At 63.7% G+C, this 16870-nt stretch overlaps 1 protein-coding gene across 6 annotated transcripts in view; it reads right to left on the bottom strand.

Moving 5' to 3' along the window:
- The window catches only part of SEMA4D (semaphorin 4D), a 56453-nt gene that overhangs the window by 19257 nt on the left and 20326 nt on the right, over nt 1-16870 (bottom strand). For all 6 annotated transcript variants that reach the window (XM_040449535.1, XM_040449534.1, XM_040449533.1 and 3 more), the window contains exons 2-8: nt 10110-10460; nt 8488-8633; nt 6215-6277; nt 4658-4756; nt 1959-2052; nt 1412-1525; nt 552-703 (exon numbers count right to left, since the gene is read on the bottom strand). In XM_040449535.1, coding sequence (XP_040305469.1) covers nt 552-703; nt 1412-1525; nt 1959-2052; nt 4658-4756; nt 6215-6277; nt 8488-8633; nt 10110-10209 — 768 coding nt within the window. In that variant the 5' untranslated portion in view covers nt 10210-10460. The remainder of the gene's footprint in view (nt 1-551; nt 704-1411; nt 1526-1958; nt 2053-4657; nt 4757-6214; nt 6278-8487; nt 8634-10109; nt 10461-16870) is intronic.

The raw sequence follows: 16870 nt of genomic DNA, 5'->3' as shown, positions 1-16870 counted from the left end.
GAGGCAGTCGTTTCAAAGGGCCTCGGCCAGGTCCCTCCCAGACAGGTTTTGTGGGCTGCCCCTCCCCCCCCCCGGGACAATCACAGACACGCCTGACGTGACCTGCTCTGGAGGGAGCCCCGAAACGCAGAGATCTGGATGCCAAAGACTCTGGAATCAGAGCATCCTCACTTGGGGGCAGTGAACGCACACCCCCCTCGCCGCCTTGATGCAGGAACGCCGAAATCCCAATTCTAGCAGAATTTAGCTCACACGGTGAACACAATCCAACTTCCTATATGGCCCGGGAGGTCCGAGGACGGTGTGTCCAGAGCAGGCCTGCTGAGGCTGGGCCTCTGGCCACACTCGGCACCGATGCTCCGGGGCCCGCAGAGAGACTCCCGGACTGCCCGGGGGCAGGCCGCGCACACCCCTCCGTGGCTCGGGAGAACGACGAGGTAGGTGAACAGACATCTCAGAGGAGGAGGCCTGGAGCCCGGGCCACGAGACCGGGCCTGCAGAGGCACGAAGCGCCCAGCCGGGACCAGAGGGGAATCGGGGAGTGGGCTCACCTTGCACACCCTCGCCACCCGGGGGATCATCAGCTTGAAGACAAACTCGTACTCCACGGACACCTCGGTGAAAAAGAAGTACACCCTGTCGTCCCCGCTGTCCGTGCCGTCCGGGCTCTCTCGGATCACGTCCGCAAAGACGAAGTTTGGCTCTGCAGGCAAGAGACACCCGGTTATCCCCCCGCCACAGCGCGGGGCCCGGGCACCTCCCGGCCAAGGCGCAAGCTAGTGCCTGCACCACGCCCCAGACAAACCCCAGGGCCCGGGGCGGGCACGGTGCCCATCCGTCCTCCTCGGCATAAGGAGGTGCCGGAGATCGCGGTTGTAACACACACGGTCTGGGCCGGCCCCGAGAACCCAGGCTGCGCCTCCTGATGGCAGGCAGCCTGGGGACCCTGGGGACCCTGGGGACCCAGATCCCAGAGACCGGCCAGAACACACGCATCTGCTGGTGCAAACAGCACGTGCCTCAAGCGGACAACCCCCGACCAGCAGACCCGCCCCGCAGTGAGGGGAAGCCAGGGGTCCTTCCTCCCCCAGACCACCCGCCTCCAGGAGGTCACGGCCCGCCGGCCGGCGCCAACTAGAGCCCCGTGTTAGCAGCTGCGAGAATCCACCACGCACACGTTACCCGAAGGTGAGCGAGCCGGTCAGCCTGGGTGCAGGGACCACCAGGCTCTCGTGTCACAAAGAACCACCACCTCTGTGTTCAGGGAGAGGAAGGCCCCAGTCCGGAGCCCCGGCAGCTCCAGAAGCACCCCACATGGGGCTGTCCCAGCCCGGAGGTGTCTGCGGCCCCTCGCTGGGACTCAGAGCCACAGACGGACAGACAGACAGACCCAGGGGCACCTGCCTCTTACCGTTAAGCCACGGTATCGCGTACTCCGTCCTCAGAGGACTGTGGGACGAGTTTCGGGAGATGATGGGCTCGCTTCCCAGAAAGTTATAGGACGTCCCGGAATACAGCTCCCCATCTTAAGCGGCCCCGGAAGAAAGAGGAGAGGAGGGGTGGTCGGCAGCCAGACACGAGCCCCCGGCCCAGGGAAGCGGGGAGGCCACGGATGCTGCGTCGCGAGCCTTCCGTCTCGGTCCCTCGCGTGGACGACTGTGCGCTCCACGCGAGAGCTGCTTCACGAGCAGCTGAGGCGGGAACCCCAGGGGGCCCGCACCCGGGAAGTGACACGTTCTGGTGTGAGCGGGGCCACGGGACGCGCACAGAGGAGGGACACAAAATGACCCCTTCCCACACATGTGACCTCTGGCCATGGGGGGTGGCCGGTCACCCTTCTGCAGTGAATCCGAGCGCTCGTACAGGGGTCTACGGAGAGGCTGCGTCTCCTCCGCCGGGACAGGGGGCGGGAACTGGGGGAGGCAGCCGAGCCCGTGCTGACCTGGGGCGGGACTCACCGACCATGACGGACGTGTAGCTCTGTGCAGGGTCAAAGGGGCACCTGCCCTTGCCATCCTCGCTTCTCCCCAGAAACTGAAAGGACGTTAAGTTCTGCGGGCGAACGAGAAGAAAGGGCATCACGCGGTGTCTGAACTCCTAGTCTCCCAGCACCCTCCTGCTCTGCCATTTACGTTCACAGACCCGGCACCCGGGGGCACGGAGGGGAGAGCACGCGTGGGCGGCCACGTGAGTCCCGGGTCTGGACGCCGGTGCCTCGAGAGCCGCGCAGGACCTCGGAGCCTCGGTTTACTCCTCTGTAAGATGCTGGCGGCTCTAGGGCCCCAGAGCGGCCAGGGCAGACCGGAGGGGGGAGGCACCCAGGGAGCCATCGGAAGGCCGTGCGCCAACTACGTCCAACACGGACGGCACCCACGGCCGTGGCGGACCAGACCCATGGGCAGAAGCAGCGGCGTCCCCCCCTCCTGCCACCCCATCCTGTACTAACAGAAAGCACGGGGGACGGCCTCAGTGTTGGGGACCCTCCTGGCCTGACCCGAGAGCCCAAAAGCAGCCGAGGAAGGAGTGAGCAGCCCCAATACGTGAGGAACGAGTGAGCTCTGTGCACAGAGACACGGGGCCCCGAGCCCGGGGACAGGTGAGCGGCTGGGAACGTGCCCGCACAGTGCAGGGAAGCTGGAGGGTCAGAGAAGAAACCCACCGCGGAGGCAGAGCGGGAAGTCACGCGCCTGCTGCGAGAAAGACAGAATGTGCCTGCGTGAATGAAGGTGGGCACCACCTCCCGCCTTCCAGTGCGGAGAAGCTGAGGAACACGGACAGCGGTGGGGAGTGGGTGCGGGCCCGTCGCCCGTCGGAGGGAGGGCTCACGGGCCGGGGGACCTGGGGCCCACCTCTCCAGGCAGACCCCCCTCTCAGGTCTCAAAGCACAAATTGGGGCATGAACGGATGGCCCGTCTAGGGGAGGTCTGGAGGCCGCCTGAATGAGGGGGGCACAGCGGACACGAGAGGGCGTTGGGAATGACTGTAAATCTTCATGGGTGACGACAGGCTTGGCGTTGGTCAGGTAGGCATTTAGGGGTCGCGGGTCAGGGTGCCGCACGCCCACGTGCGTCCCTTCCCACGCAATCTAGGTGCCAGATACACAGGCGGGATCCACTTTCCCGTCGGCGTGAACGTCCTTCTTGAGAATACGGGGCCAAACAACAGGCCCGGATTTAAAGGAAACATCTGACCCCCTTACAACTACGGGATTGGAGTCTCCATCCGTTTTCAGCTTCGGAGGGGCTAGACTCCAGCCAGCAAACCCTGTGACGTGTGGGCGTTTCTCACACGACCTGGCGCGCTCTTCCCTTGTGCAGAACCAGGCGACGTCTGTCCTGAGGACCCAGACTCAGAGCTCAGAGCACCGCACCCCACAGAGCCAGCGTCTGCGGGCTCAGACCGCCAGCCGGCCACGCGGGGGGGGGGGGGGTGCGCCCACCCCGGGGGTCCGTGCGCAAACTCCGTCTGCCCGTACTTTGGGCTGTCGTTTATCTCTGACTCAAGGTTGGAGAATCTTCTTTAAATTCTAGTTAATTCAGGGTTCCAGCAAACGAGGCTCTTGGTTGAGGCACGCATGCTCTGTGTCCCAAGTCGGGGACGGTCACTAGACCACGTGCCTTACTCTGAATCCCCATGTGCATTTAAAACGCGTCTTCTCTTCTCCCGGTGGTTGTTACAAATGGCTCATCAGGTGCCCGAGTAAAAGGAATTTCTCCCAGCAAGACGCTGCCGTCCAACGTGCCCCGGGAGCGAGGGCCTTGGGAGGACGCCGTGGGGGCCCCTCTGCAGAGGCCCCAGTGCAGCAGCAGGCGGGCCCGGCTCAGCAGGACCCATGCAGGTGGGCGAGGGAGATGCTCGCACAGTGGTGCAGTGCTGTTGCCCCCGGGAGGGGGTGCGCTCCGGGGCCGAGGTCGGCGGCTCCGTGTCCACGGCAGACCCACATGGTGAGGCCCCAGGAGTGGACAGCAGCCGGGCCGTCCCAACGGGCACAGACGGGCGGCTTCCGCACACACGCCCATTCCCTCCGGCTCCGGAGGCTGCAGGCTGAGGTCAGGGATCCGGATGGCCGGTGCCTGGCGAGGGCCCCCTTCTCTCTGTCCTCATGTGGTGGAGAGGGGGCTCTGGTGGCTTTTCCCAGAAGGCTGTCAATCCTGCGGGATCAGGGCCTCGCCTCTGTGACCACATGTAACCGTGATAGTTCCTCAGAGGCCCCACCTCCGAATGCCAACACATGGCGGGATTCGGGCTACAACGTGTGGACGTGGGGGACACATTCGGGCCATAACACAGGTGAACCGAGAACACGTAGTCTTCTGGGGCAGAGTCCTGACACCCCCCCTTTGACCAGGATGCAGGCCGCGGCAGGGCTCCCCGCAGAGCACAAAACGTGGCAAAGGGGACACAGGAGGCTGGACCGTGGCACCCTGGGGCTTCTCTGTGTCGCAGCACACTTCCCAGCGGGTCCCCCACTGCCAGCTCCACTGGCCCCATGGGTCCTGCCCTGGTGAGCGGCCACACCCTCACGCCCGCTGTTGTGCAGAGCGGGGAGCCCCCGACGCCGCCTGGGCCCCACCAGCTGCAGTACCGACCCGGGACGAGGTGGGGGGGGACAAGGGGCGGGGCGGGGCGGGGGGCAGGGGGCGGGGCACAGCCTCACCAGGTGGTCACAGGCTGGCTGGAAGGCGTTGGTCCCACACACGTACAGGGCACCGGGGCCAAGCGGCTGCAGCACGCGGATGTAGTTGAGACATTCGGTCTGCGGGAGAGAAACACGCCCGTGAGCCGTCATCCGGCCCCCGGGGACGCCCGCCCTCCGCCACCCACCCGCACGGCAGGGGGCCAGCCGGCACGTGCCTGACGCGGGCTCATCACGCCATGCCTCCCGGCCGCCCCTCACCTGCCACCTCGGACACCCCCGTCTTCTCGTGCTGGCTCGGCCCTGCCTGGGCGGCGGGCACAGCCTCGGAGCCCCAGTCCCCCCGACAGACCTGCGTCTGCCCAAAGGACCCAGCACTCTGCTCTCTGCGGCGTGCCCCCCCGCCGGCCGCCGGGGGCCACGGGGATTTCACCTCAGCCGCCGATCGACACTCAGCAAAGACACGGACTCAAGTCTTCCCGGACACCCGCCACCGAAAATCCGCATTTACTCGCACCCGACACACAGCCCGTGCCTCACACGGGCGGCCAGAGGCGCAGAGGGGAAAGCAGGTGGGATCCGGCCAGCCTTCCTCGCCCCCAGGAGACCCCACCCCGCCGGCCCCAGTGCAGGGGACAGGCTGGGAGGGAGGGGCCGAGCCGGCTCCGCGTGAGAGAGGGCCCGCAGGAAAACCAGATGTCACCGAGGGGCACACTCTGCAGGGCTGGCGTGGACCGGGAGGCATGCGCTCTCGCCCGAAATCATCTCCGCTCGGCGAGGCTTCGTGGGTTTCTTCTCGCTAGGACGGTTTTCAACCGGCTGGCAATAATTCGTCCTGCCCACAGGAGCCGGGAGGGGCCCGCGTCCCCGTGCCGCCTCTGCGCTGGGCCGGGTGAGCCCTTGGTCCGACAGCTCTCAGACCCTCCCCGCAGCCCCAGTCATTACACCACAAAGCCCGCATTCTCCCCGTCTCCTAAGGCAACTTTGGATCGACTGACTTCAGTACAAGCGTCTGGTGTTCTGCTAAAAAAACTTCAGCAAAAACTTTCTCTTTTCTCATTTTTGATTATTCCTCAATTAGCCAACTGTTGAAATTTACCTTAACTCAGCTATCCTGCCCCCCACTGCCACGGAAGATGGGCTCCGATGCTCGGAGACTCTGACATGGGCCCGGTGCTGGTTGGGGGCGGGGGCGGGGGGGGCCCAGAGCCCCGGGGGAGGCAGACGCTCGGCCTGGCATCGCCCGGGGGAAAGGAGCAGATTCTCAAGGGGTGGCTGCTGCCCAAACTCCAGAAACCCCACGGCGCCCCTTCGGGCTTCTGGGATGCAGCGGGGGTCTGAACTCTGCCCTTTACACCGTCGGCCAGCAGGCACCAGAAGAAGGTACCAGAAGGTACCAAGTTTTGGGGCCCCTTGAATGCATCCAACGAAGCCAAACTTTAAAAACATCTCTCAGATGCCCGACACATTTGGCACCTGCTCAGAGCGACCCTGCCTCATCGCTTGGGCACAGGGCGCCTGGCAGGATGCGGCGCGACCACGTCACCAGGCTGCTGGGGCTCCGAGACCGGAAATTACCTGTCTCGATTTCCCCTTTTCTGCACATTTTGCCTTTTTATCTTCTGAGACCTTCCAATACGCCTGTGGGGAGAGAGGAGACTCCGTTTCAGCACATGCTCCCGTTCAAGGGGGAAGGGGATACGGTGTAAAAACGCACAGTTTACAAAGAGCGCACAAGGGAGGCTTTGTAAAGCGAGGCTGGGCCGGCAGACGCCGGGGTCCGGAGCCATCAGAGCCCCCCTGGCCGCCCAGCATCCCGTCAGTCGCCGCAAAGCAGCAGGAAAACTCAAAGGGCTGACAGTCGGGTTTTCAGTCCGTCGCAGCGAGCCAAGCCACAGGTGTTTTCACACAGCGGCGCGGGCTCCCTCGCCCCAAAGCGAACGGAGGGCGGGAAGAAAAGGACACGGGTTGCGCTTCCTTTGGCCGTCGGTGGACGGCAGGACCGGCTTCCCTCAGCTCCGCAACCGTGGCCGTGAGGGGGCGAGCGCCCGCTCCCCCGCCCCCTTCCCAGCACCTGAGCCACGGGACGCGTCATGGGGGGCCGGCAAGTGCCCCAGCCCCTCGCCCTCCAGAGGACGGCGGCTCCCCCACACTGCCTCACTGTCCCCAAGCCGTCCCACCTCCCCGTGTGACAGTCCCATGGCCGGTGCCCAGACGAAGCCAGTCACCGGGTGCTCAGAGGTCAGGATGCGCCCGGAGCTGCCCGCTGGCAGAGTGGCGAGTCCCCTTGTACACGGTCCTGCGCTAACTCGCCTCCCGCATCCGCAGTGCGGGACGTCTGAGCGGAACTCCTACCCGGAACCTGCAAAAGCAATGTCCCGGCAACGGGCGACTTCCTTCGGAGGCTGATGCGCAAACCGTTTCACTGCTGCCTACGTGAAGTGCACGAGGACCCGGGACGCGCACGCTGACGGGCCCCGGTCACGTTCCTAGGGTTTCACCCAGGCTTCCCTTTGTATCTGTCACGTCCCCGAGGCCCTGGGCCCCCAGGGGACAAGGACGCATCAGCAGAGCAGTGAGGCTCTGGGGGCACCCACGGGGTCAGCACTCCCCTGATCTTCAAAGGCTGATGACCACAAAACCCCGTCCGTGAGTCAGGCAGAAATAAGCACGCGGTCGGGGGGCCGAGACAAAACACAGAGGTCTGGGGCAGAATCAAGATTCTCGATTCCAGAGAGAAGCAGCCCACCCCAGCCGCTGGGGTCGCGGCTAAGCAGCCAGCGGTGGGGGAGAGGCCGCCCGCCGGGGAAGGGACGGTCTGAGCATCCGGGGCGGCTCCGGCTGCCCGTGGATCCAGGCCCTTCCAACACGGCCCCAAGGTCATTCTGAAAAACCAAATATCCCAACACCACTCTCTCCCTCTGGAGGGAAGGAACTCATTAAAAACTGGCAAATAACAGCCAAGATTCTAAGGGCTGATCCAGCCACTTCCAAGGAGCTGGCCCCGCGGGACGTGAGCAGCAGATAGGTGTGCCCGCCCCCCCCCCCCCACCCCCAACACCGACAGCTTCCTGCTCCCAACACAGAAGGGAACGTTGAGCCGGAAAATCCCGCTCTGCGATCCTGGAGGCACCCGTGGCCCTGCCCTGCTCTGCACCAGCCGAGGGCTGGGGCGAGGACCCTGCCTCAGAGAAGGGGCCGGCCCGTCACTGAGGGTGCAGAGCGGTGGCTTTCCCAGTAAGGGGCCAGCACAGCAACCGGATGTCAAGATGTGACGGGCAGAGCGGACGGCCTCGCGGACGGCCCCGCGTCAACGGCATTCAAGCGTCCTTAGGAGAGTCTCTGATACCCGAACATCAGCTATTTGATGACACTTTTGGACGTGACCATGGTGGTTCGGTTACGTGGACAAAAAGAGTCCTTTCCTTTGGGAGACACCTGGGGAAGCCCTATGATGAAGAGTGCACCTGGGACCAGTCGCAAAGCCTCCAGAGGGAGCAGAGCACGAGGACAGGGGTGGAAGAGGGCGACCTGGTGCAGGACCCGAGAGGGGACAGGCCTCTCGGTCACCGCTTCCTCTGCCCTCCGGGTGGCCGAGATTTGCCGTCATGAGAGGTGCAAAACTCCAAGAGGAGAAGGGGGGCCCGGGTGAGTGGCCGGCCCAGGGAGGGCAGAGGCCGCCCGGCTCACCTGGGACACGCGGCCCGGCCGCAGGCCGGAAGCAAGCTTCCGGGTGACCGGCCCGTGGGCGTGCGGGACCGGTGAGGGGCCGCAGCCCAGGAGGGGCCCGACGGCCCCGGAGAAGCGCAGTGAGCGGCCCCGGGGGGCAGAGCGGGGCGCCCTCGCCTCACCTCGTGCTGCCTCTCAGAGACGTTGAGTGCATTCAGGGCGAACACGGCCTCCCGGGCCCCCACGTACAGGGTGCTCTTGTCCTCACTCAGCAGCAAGACGGAGTAGTTGAAGATGCCCGGCTCGTGGAACTTCTCCAGCCGCACCTCTGGGGGGGAAGGAAGGACATGAGCCCGGGGGCCTCCCGAGTCCCCGTCTTGCTTCCACGCACACTCGCGTCGCGAGGGCCGCGGCGGATTCGCTGCCCCAGAGCTCAGGCGCCTGTGCGAGAGCAGACCCGCTAGGACGGTCACCCAGAGGGCGGGACCCCGCGCGGCCCCAGAGCCACTGCGCTCGACCGGCACTGTGGCCCGACATCCCTTGAGCTCCCTCAAGCCCTGCACTCGGTGTGGTCTCCCGGCAGCATGGCCGCCTAGTGCATGACCTCTAAGCACGTGACCTCCCAGGAGAGTCATCTCCAAGAATGTGACTTCCCGAGAGCGTGACCTCCAAGCACGTGACCTCCCAGGAACGTGATCATCAAGCGTGTGACCGCCCAGGAGACCGCAGGCCGTCCTCACGCCTCAGGCTGCCGACCGCCGTGTCTCCCAGACTCTCGTCTACGTGTGTTTAACCGTAACGCGCAACAGGCGTATGAAGAATAAAGCTAGTTAAGATTTTCCTGTTCAGAAAAATCATGATTTACCTCAAAACCTTTAAAAAACACTCTGTTTCACTAAATCTGTCCCTTAACCCAAGCATTTTTCAGGCATAACCACCACAAACCTGTCAAGCAGAGAAACAAGTAAGATTTCTCACTTATCAGGTAACCGCATCCGTAACCCCGAATACGAGAGACTCAACAGTCAGCTCCTCAGGAGGAGGATGAACGCATGGGCGTTACTTCTGAAGGAGCGCTTTCTCCGCTCTGTCCGTCCGGCATCCGCATATCTTTTTATCTTTCGTTATGTAGATTTTTAAAAGTTTATTTATTTTGAGAGCACGAGAGTGCGCACGTGCAGGGGAGGCAGAGAAAGGAGAGAGAGAACCCCAAGCAGGCTGCACACCATCAGCGCAGAGCGCGACGTGGGGCTTGAACGCGCGAACCGTGAGCTGAGCCAAAATCAAGAGTCCGACGCTTAACCGACTGAGCCCCCCAGGCGCCCCCAGGTGCGCCTTGAACCTGGGTTTCCATGTGTCACTGGGGCTCACGCTCTCTGCTCTCCTGACCTCCCCGTCCCGGGCACGGATGCACGCGGACGAAGGCCCTCCCGGCACGCGCTGCCTGGGGTCGTGCTCGAGACCACTCGGCACCCCCTGCGAGCAGCCAGGGGTCTCAAGACACAGCCCCCGGGAGGGGAAATACATCAGAAACGAACCGTGGGCAAATGAAAGCAACCGGCCGGAAGCTCAGCCACACGGGTTAAATGTCCTAAAAACAGGCCATTCAGTGTGGTTGTGCTCGGCCGCCAGGCGCGAGGGAGAGACGCGTCCTCTCCAGGGGCCCGATTTAGAAACCCGGCCAGCAGGCCCTGAGCAAGCCCCCACGTGCTCCCCGTGACCCAGGCACCTCCCCCTTCGCGGCCGTGCACCCACCTACCCAAGGGCGCCCGCCTGTCAACCCCAAGAGCAGGGGGGCCCTTACCTCTGTGCTCCCAGGTGATCCTGGGGGCGGGAGCAAACGCCACCACCACCCCGAGCGCCGTGGCCAGGGTGGCCAGCAGCCCCCCGACGGGGACACGCATCCTCACGGGTGGGTGCAGCAGAGGGGGATCTGGCAGCAAACGCTCGTGGGCGGGGGGGGCCACGGCGGGCGTCACGGCAGACGCTGCTCAGAGCCTAGGAGCTGTGACCCACGGCACAGCCCGGAGACGCTGGGCGGGACGCGCCCCGAGGACCCGCATCTCCCGGGCGCCGGGCAAGGTCACCACCGCCAACGTTGGAAGGCCAGCCGGTTCTTACACGGTGTGCTTCTTTCCGGCCTCACGGAGAAATTCTGGAAGCAAGTGAGAAGAAAGGTTACGGCTCAGGAGGCGTGTGCTAACACCAGCTTTCCATTGCTCGACCTGCCCCCTGCTCTGTCTGCGCAGGAGCGGGGGTGGTGGGGCTGCCACGGGGCTCCCGGGGGCAGCCCCGCACTGACCACACTGACACCGCGTCCCCCAGTCACCTGGGGCGCGGCCGGGGCTCCAGGAGGTCAGAGCTTCCCGCCCCTCGGGCCTGCAGAGCGTGGGACAGACGCGGGGACCCAGACCGGGCCACTGCCCGCCTGGCCGCCCAGCTTCCTCCCTGCGCGGCCAGCTGGTGACCTGATGGAAATTTGTGGAACCAGGGAACGCTCTCCCTCTAACACCCTGGCTTCCCAGCTCCCGTAAACCCCGTCGAGGTCAGCCAGGGCGAAAGACCAGAGAGCCGCACGGAGGCTGAGCCGTGGGCGTGTTTGCACACACACACCACACACACATGCACGCGCACACGTGACCTCGCCGTGCGGGACGGCTCACCTCCTTCTCCCCCTTCCACCCGCAGGTCTCCCAGTCCAACGGAGCCCTGGGCCCCTCTCCGGAGCCCTCCCCTCAGCCCCCTGATGGCACCACCCCCCCCCCGGGACATACAAGGGGCAGCCCGCACCTCCTCTCCTGCTCAGCCTCCCCGGGGCCCCTGCAACCTGCTGTACCAGCCCCTGCTGCTCCCTGACACTTCAGGCCGAACCAAACCTCCCAAGAAAGTCTTGGGAGAAGTTTTCATTTTCTCTTCACCTAGGCAAGCCACTGCCTCCAGGAAGCCCTCCGGGGCTCCTCCCTCATCCTGCCCCTGGAATCCTCGTCTGAGCCTTAAAGCCCAGCACGGCTTGTCCTCGGCATCACTCTGGACTTGACGGGGGTCTTCTCTATTTTAACTTCGTCTATTTCTCACTCGCGTGCATGGGGTGCTGCGACAGCCCCACCCCACCTGGTAAGGGAAGGACTGACGGCGGGGAGGGGAGGGCTCCTGTCCTGAGCTCCTGCCCCCTGGGGGGACTCTGCGAGAGGGCTGACACCGGGCACAGCCAGGCCTCAGCTGCTCGCCCGCCTTCCCTGGGCGGGAGGACCCGCTCCGTACCCCCTGTTCCCGCAGAAGGCGGGCCCAGCGGGCCCCATCCACCCAGTGTCTGCCCTCAGCCTGAGGCCACCATCAGCCCCTGAAGGCGAGGAGCCCGTTCTCTGCAGGGACGGGCACCTCCTGGGCGGGGGCCGGGGGGGCATTATTTTGGGGGGTCTTGGGTCCCGCGGTCTCTGTCCCGGCTCTCGGGTCCACGCGGTGGTGCAAAAGCAGCGCCAGCCGCTGCGTGAACGGGGGAGGGTGTCTGCGTGCCAATAAAACGACTGACAGGGACGGGCGCCGGTCTGAAAGCCAAGCCCCGCGCCGGGGATCCGCAGCACGGCGGGGCCGCCTCTGAGCGCAACCCAAGATGCGCCAGGAAGCCCACGCGGGGAGGGAAGGAGGCTGTGGCCCACGGAGCCGGCTCCCCGCGGCTCGGCACGCGCTCACCGGGGGTGGGGACCACGCCCTCCCGCCCTCGGGAGGGGAACGAGGCGGCTCCGGAAGGCCAGGCCAGGGGGGGACTCGACTGTGCCGCGTCCCCGACGTGACCCGTTCGTGACGCAACCTCAGTGTCCGGTGAGCGCTCAACACCCCTGCAGAAATCCCACAAGGCCCGGGGGAGCAGCGGTCTGTGCGGATGCTGCTGGCGGCTCAGGAGCCCCGGGCGGCCCCTGGCTCCCCGCCCCCAGGGCCACCCCTATCACCATGCGATCTAAGCAACACCCACCCCCAGCCGGACCTCTGCGCGGCTGCCCAGGCCTTCGCCCCGCTTCCGTCCTTGCCGCGTGCTGCAGACAACTACCCGCTTGTCCCAGCACCCGCGTCCCTTCGCTCTTACGAACAGAACCCTGACTGTAGCCGGGATGGCAATGTGGCCAGCTAGCCTCATCTCCCAGCTTCCCCTGGGGCATTCTGGCCAAAGACGTGTGAACAGAAGCTATTAGGTAGGAATTCCAGGAAGGCTCTTGAAGAAGGCTGACTCAGCTAGTGTTGGCGGTTTTTCTCTTTCGTTTTTTCCTCTGTTTGGTGCCTGGAGCCCAAATGTGATGGCTGGAGCTCTGGCAGCCACCTTGTGAACATGAAGATAAGTGTCTCATTCTAAAACCAGCCGAGTGGAAATCCACTGGGGACCCTCACAACATACTGGAGACCTCACACCTGCTTTCTTCTGCCTACCTCACTTGTTAGTAAGCAAATAATCTCTAAGTTACTGTTTTGCAGGTTTTTGTTACCAGCAGTCCGATTAATTCCAAACGTCCTTCTAGTACGTTTATGAAACAGCAGCAGTGGCCACAGTAAGGTTTTTAATGTAAATCAGAGCATGTCACTTTCCCACACAAGACGTCTCTCTCTCTCTCAGATTCAACCTGAGTGGGGAGCTATGGTTCACCTCCCTTACAGCTTCTGCGTCTCACGTTCCCTCCACCTTTCTGTCCAGGCCACAGCTGGACACACTGAACGGGCCCGTCTGCAACCTGTCAGCACCATTCGCAACATCCCCAAATGCGTCTGCTCCAGAGATCATGCGTGTAAAGCCCACGGCACAGTCTCGTTTACCCGAGAAGACGTTCTCCCCGTGTGGCTGATCGGTCCCCGGCAGTGGCTCCCAGAGCCTCCGTAACTCTGAGCTCCCGCTCGGGTGAGGGTTTCCGGGAATGCTCCACACCAGGGTGGTGGTGAGACCGGGGGCTGCAGGGCAGGCAGGAGGGGAGGAGGGGTAAGTGCTGGGGTTGGAGGATCCTTGCTGACCCAGGGAGGCCGTGTATGTGTGTGAGGACGGGGTGTGAGGGAACTCGGCGTACTTTCTGCTCGGTTTCGTTGGGGCTCTAAAAGTGCTCAGGAAGACAGAGTTCATTAAAAGCCAAAACACACACCAGCGCAGGGGCGCTTCCTGATCACAAGAGGTGCGCGTGTGAGGTTTTGGGCAAGCGTGTCCACAGCCCGCAGCACCTTCCGGTGGCAGACTCGAGGTCCGGGGGCCCGTTTCCTAGGCCCCCGCCCCCCCCCCCCCCCCGTTGGCAGAAATGTTTGCAAGGGCCCAAAGACACAGTGACTTCCCACTCAGGTCCCCGAGAGAAGTCACTGGCCTGGGACATCCCGGGACGCACACCGCAGCCAGGCTAAGAACCCAGACGCAGGGGACGGCAGAATCCCTGTGCAACACGGCACCCACACTCAGAGCTTCATCTCAGTCTCCTCTCAAGCCCAATCAAGTGGCATCTAAGGGACAGAAACCGTAAGGGCAAACATGGGGACAGCACGTCAGCCCATGAAAATCCAACAGAGCTTGGGAACTGGAAAGAGGACACGGGAACATCGTCAGCGGTGTGCCGGCAATTGGGGACAAGGGCCAGGGGTGCGGAGCCGGCTTCGCAGCACGTGCCCATCTCTGGGGCGTAAATGGCGCCTCTGTGCTCCCAGCACAAAGTCACCGAACACAGAGACAGGACGGATGCGCGGTGGCCACCAGCACACGGCCCTCCCGCCACACGGACACGGGAGGCTTGTGGCTTCAAGAGCATGGCACGGATGGGTAATAGCACAGGCGACAGGAACGTGCACCGGGGAACGGCAAGTTCTTTGTTTGCAATACCGTGCATCGAAGTCTGTGTGGTGCGGTTCTGATAAGGTCTGCGCCCACCGCCAGTGCTCGCATACCGCGGCTGGTATTTAAGGGACTCTGTGGACAAAGGAGAGCCATGGCCAGACCCCGTGACAGGAGACCACCAAGAATCTGAGCAAATGAAAGTGAACTTAGAACTTAAAATTTTGGTTAAAGACACAAAATGTCCAGTTGAACATCAGGAAGATAAAATTCAGATTTCCTAAAAGGTGCACAATGTGACCCAGGTAAAAACCAGGGGAGAAAAGAGAAGGGAGCTGGATCCTGGAGTCCGGAGGCCCACGCCTAGCTCGCGGATGTTCCAGAGGGAAGCAGAGACACAGGGATTAGCCGACAAAGAAGAAGAGAGTGTCCAGAACAGGAAGACACGTGTTTGCAGGACGAAAGTCCCCAGCAGCACGATGAATGAATGAAGGTCACCGCACCCGGCGCACTGTGCCGGCATCGGAGACCCTCGGAGACAGAGGGGGTCCCGGGAGCTTCCACAATGACCTCTCGGGAGCCACCCTGACGGCCAGGAGGCGGCGGGATGCTTCGAGAATCCCAGAGGAGGAAGCTTCTCACCGAGAATCCTGTCCCGAACCCAGTTATCGACACGTGAGCTGAGCGTACACAGAAACGTTTCCCAAGCCTCTTACCTCCCTGACGCCCTTCCTCAGAAAGCTACTGAGGGATGCGCTCCAGCAAAACAAGGGAGCCGCTTCGCATGTCCCTTCCCGAGAAGGAAGAATGACTCCGAGCAGGACACCCCGTGTGGTGCAGAGCGGGTGCTAAGGGTGCGGGGCCAGAGGCCCGGAGGGTGCAGGTGAAGCTGGAGCAAATCCTTCAGGGGACTCTAGAGGGGGCGGGGAGGCAGAAAACCCCACCCTCGCTTCCACGGCAGTCCGATGTCCCATCCCGTGCTCCACCCCACAGGTGCCCCCAGCCTGGGCACGAGCTGCCCTTCTTCCAGAACATTCTTTCATTGACCCTGGTGGCCGGGCCTCCCCCACAGTGACACTGGCCCCAGGGCCGCTCCTGCCGGCAGGAGCGCACGCTGCTTGCGCGGGCTGCTCACGCTGGTCAGTGTGAGAAGAGGAAGCATTTTTCTTAACTGCCCTGTAACTTGGACCCACCCAGATACTGCCATCCAGGGGCCCGGCGGCCGCTTGCTCCCGGCCACCCCGGGCCACCCCGCCGACGCGCGGGAGGGCGTGAGCGAGCTCCCGGTGCTGCAGCGCCAGCGGGCTTCCCGATGGCCTCAGCCGGACACTGCCTCTCCTTCCAGAATGGGCTTTAAAAAATCCACACCAACAGCTGAAGGTAAGAGGGCCCCCACCACCCCGATGCCCTCCCTGGGGGGGGCAGGGGCTGCACGGTCTGCTTTATGACATCGGAAGGGCTCGACGTTTTCCTTCTCAGCAAGCGTGCGTTGTTGGGCGGGACTCAAGCACCGTTAAGCAGGGCGCGCACCACGCGCACCCGGACACAACGCCACCGTGTGCCGCCCCGGGAACCCGGGAGGCGGTAAGAATCACAGCCTAGGCATCAGGACGGAAACACCTGGATAAAGTGCCATCGTGGTGGCTCTCCTGGGCGCTACTGAGAAGCAGAGGCATCTCTCTGGGAGCCGGGTGTCAGGGCTGTGATTTCCCGTCCCCCGTGGGGATGAGGGACACTGAGGCAGGAGCCCATCGGGGGACAGAGTTCTGCGACGTTGCTCCCATTACCTACACGTAACTGTGCTGGTTCACGAGGAGTGCACGGCCCCTTCTAATGTCAGGAGAATGGAACTGAGAGCCTCACTCAGGCCGTCCGCGCGCCTGTCCCACTCCTGACTGGCCCTGAAACAAGTCAGGGGCCCACAGCAGAGAAAACCGCAGACCAGCAAGGGTGAGGTCTGGTTCCCGCAAGTGTGCACGCGTCTGCACGTGTGTGTGCACACACGTGCAATGTGTGGGCGTGTGCGTGCACGGATCTATGTGCATATGATGCGCGTTTGTGTGTGCACACACATGTGAGCCACACACCTGTGTGCAATGCACCCGCACACACCCGCACGTGTATGTGCACCTGTGTGCATTCACGTATACACATACCCACATGTGTGCATACGTTCGTGTGCACGTATACGTACACGTGTGTGTGTGCATGCACGTGAGGTGTGCGTGCACTCTGCCACACCATAAAAATTCCGATCTGGGGTTCCCAGATGTGATCGGCGACCGCGAGCTGGGGACCCGTGAGACACGCACCCGGGGACCAACCGTCTCTGGCAACAGGGGTGGGTCACAAAGGGGACACCGCTCCTCCCCCACGGAGGGCGGGGCTACCATCAGCAGCAGGGGTGAAGCAACTCTGAAAGCGCACTGACTAGCCTGAACTGCCGGGGGTCTGTGAGGGGGCTTCCGGGTGACCGCTGTGGGTAGGGTCTCAGGACCCGTTTCGGGTCTGCCCAGGCAGGGCCGGCGAAGTCACTCTCCCTGAAAACCCCGCAGCCCAGACAGCGCAGGACACGCACCTGCCCACACCTTCCCTTCCCAGCTGGGATCAGCCTTCTCACCTGTCCCCACGCTGACCCCCGACCCTGTGACCCGGGGCCCTTCTCCACCCCCTTGCCCGCCCCCAGGCTGACCCCCTCCGTCCCAGTTCCCATCCCCACCCCCATCCCTGCCCCCAGGCTGGCCCACAGCCCCTGTGTCTGCCCGCAGGCTGACCCC

The sequence above is a fragment of the Herpailurus yagouaroundi genome, unplaced genomic scaffold, assembly GCF_014898765.1.
Source record: "Herpailurus yagouaroundi ecotype Mexico unplaced genomic scaffold, PumYag 199, whole genome shotgun sequence".
Classification (NCBI taxonomy): Eukaryota; Metazoa; Chordata; class Mammalia; order Carnivora; family Felidae; genus Herpailurus; species Herpailurus yagouaroundi.
Note: the sequence above shows the minus strand (reverse complement) of the source record. Positions and strands in the feature narration are given on the sequence as shown.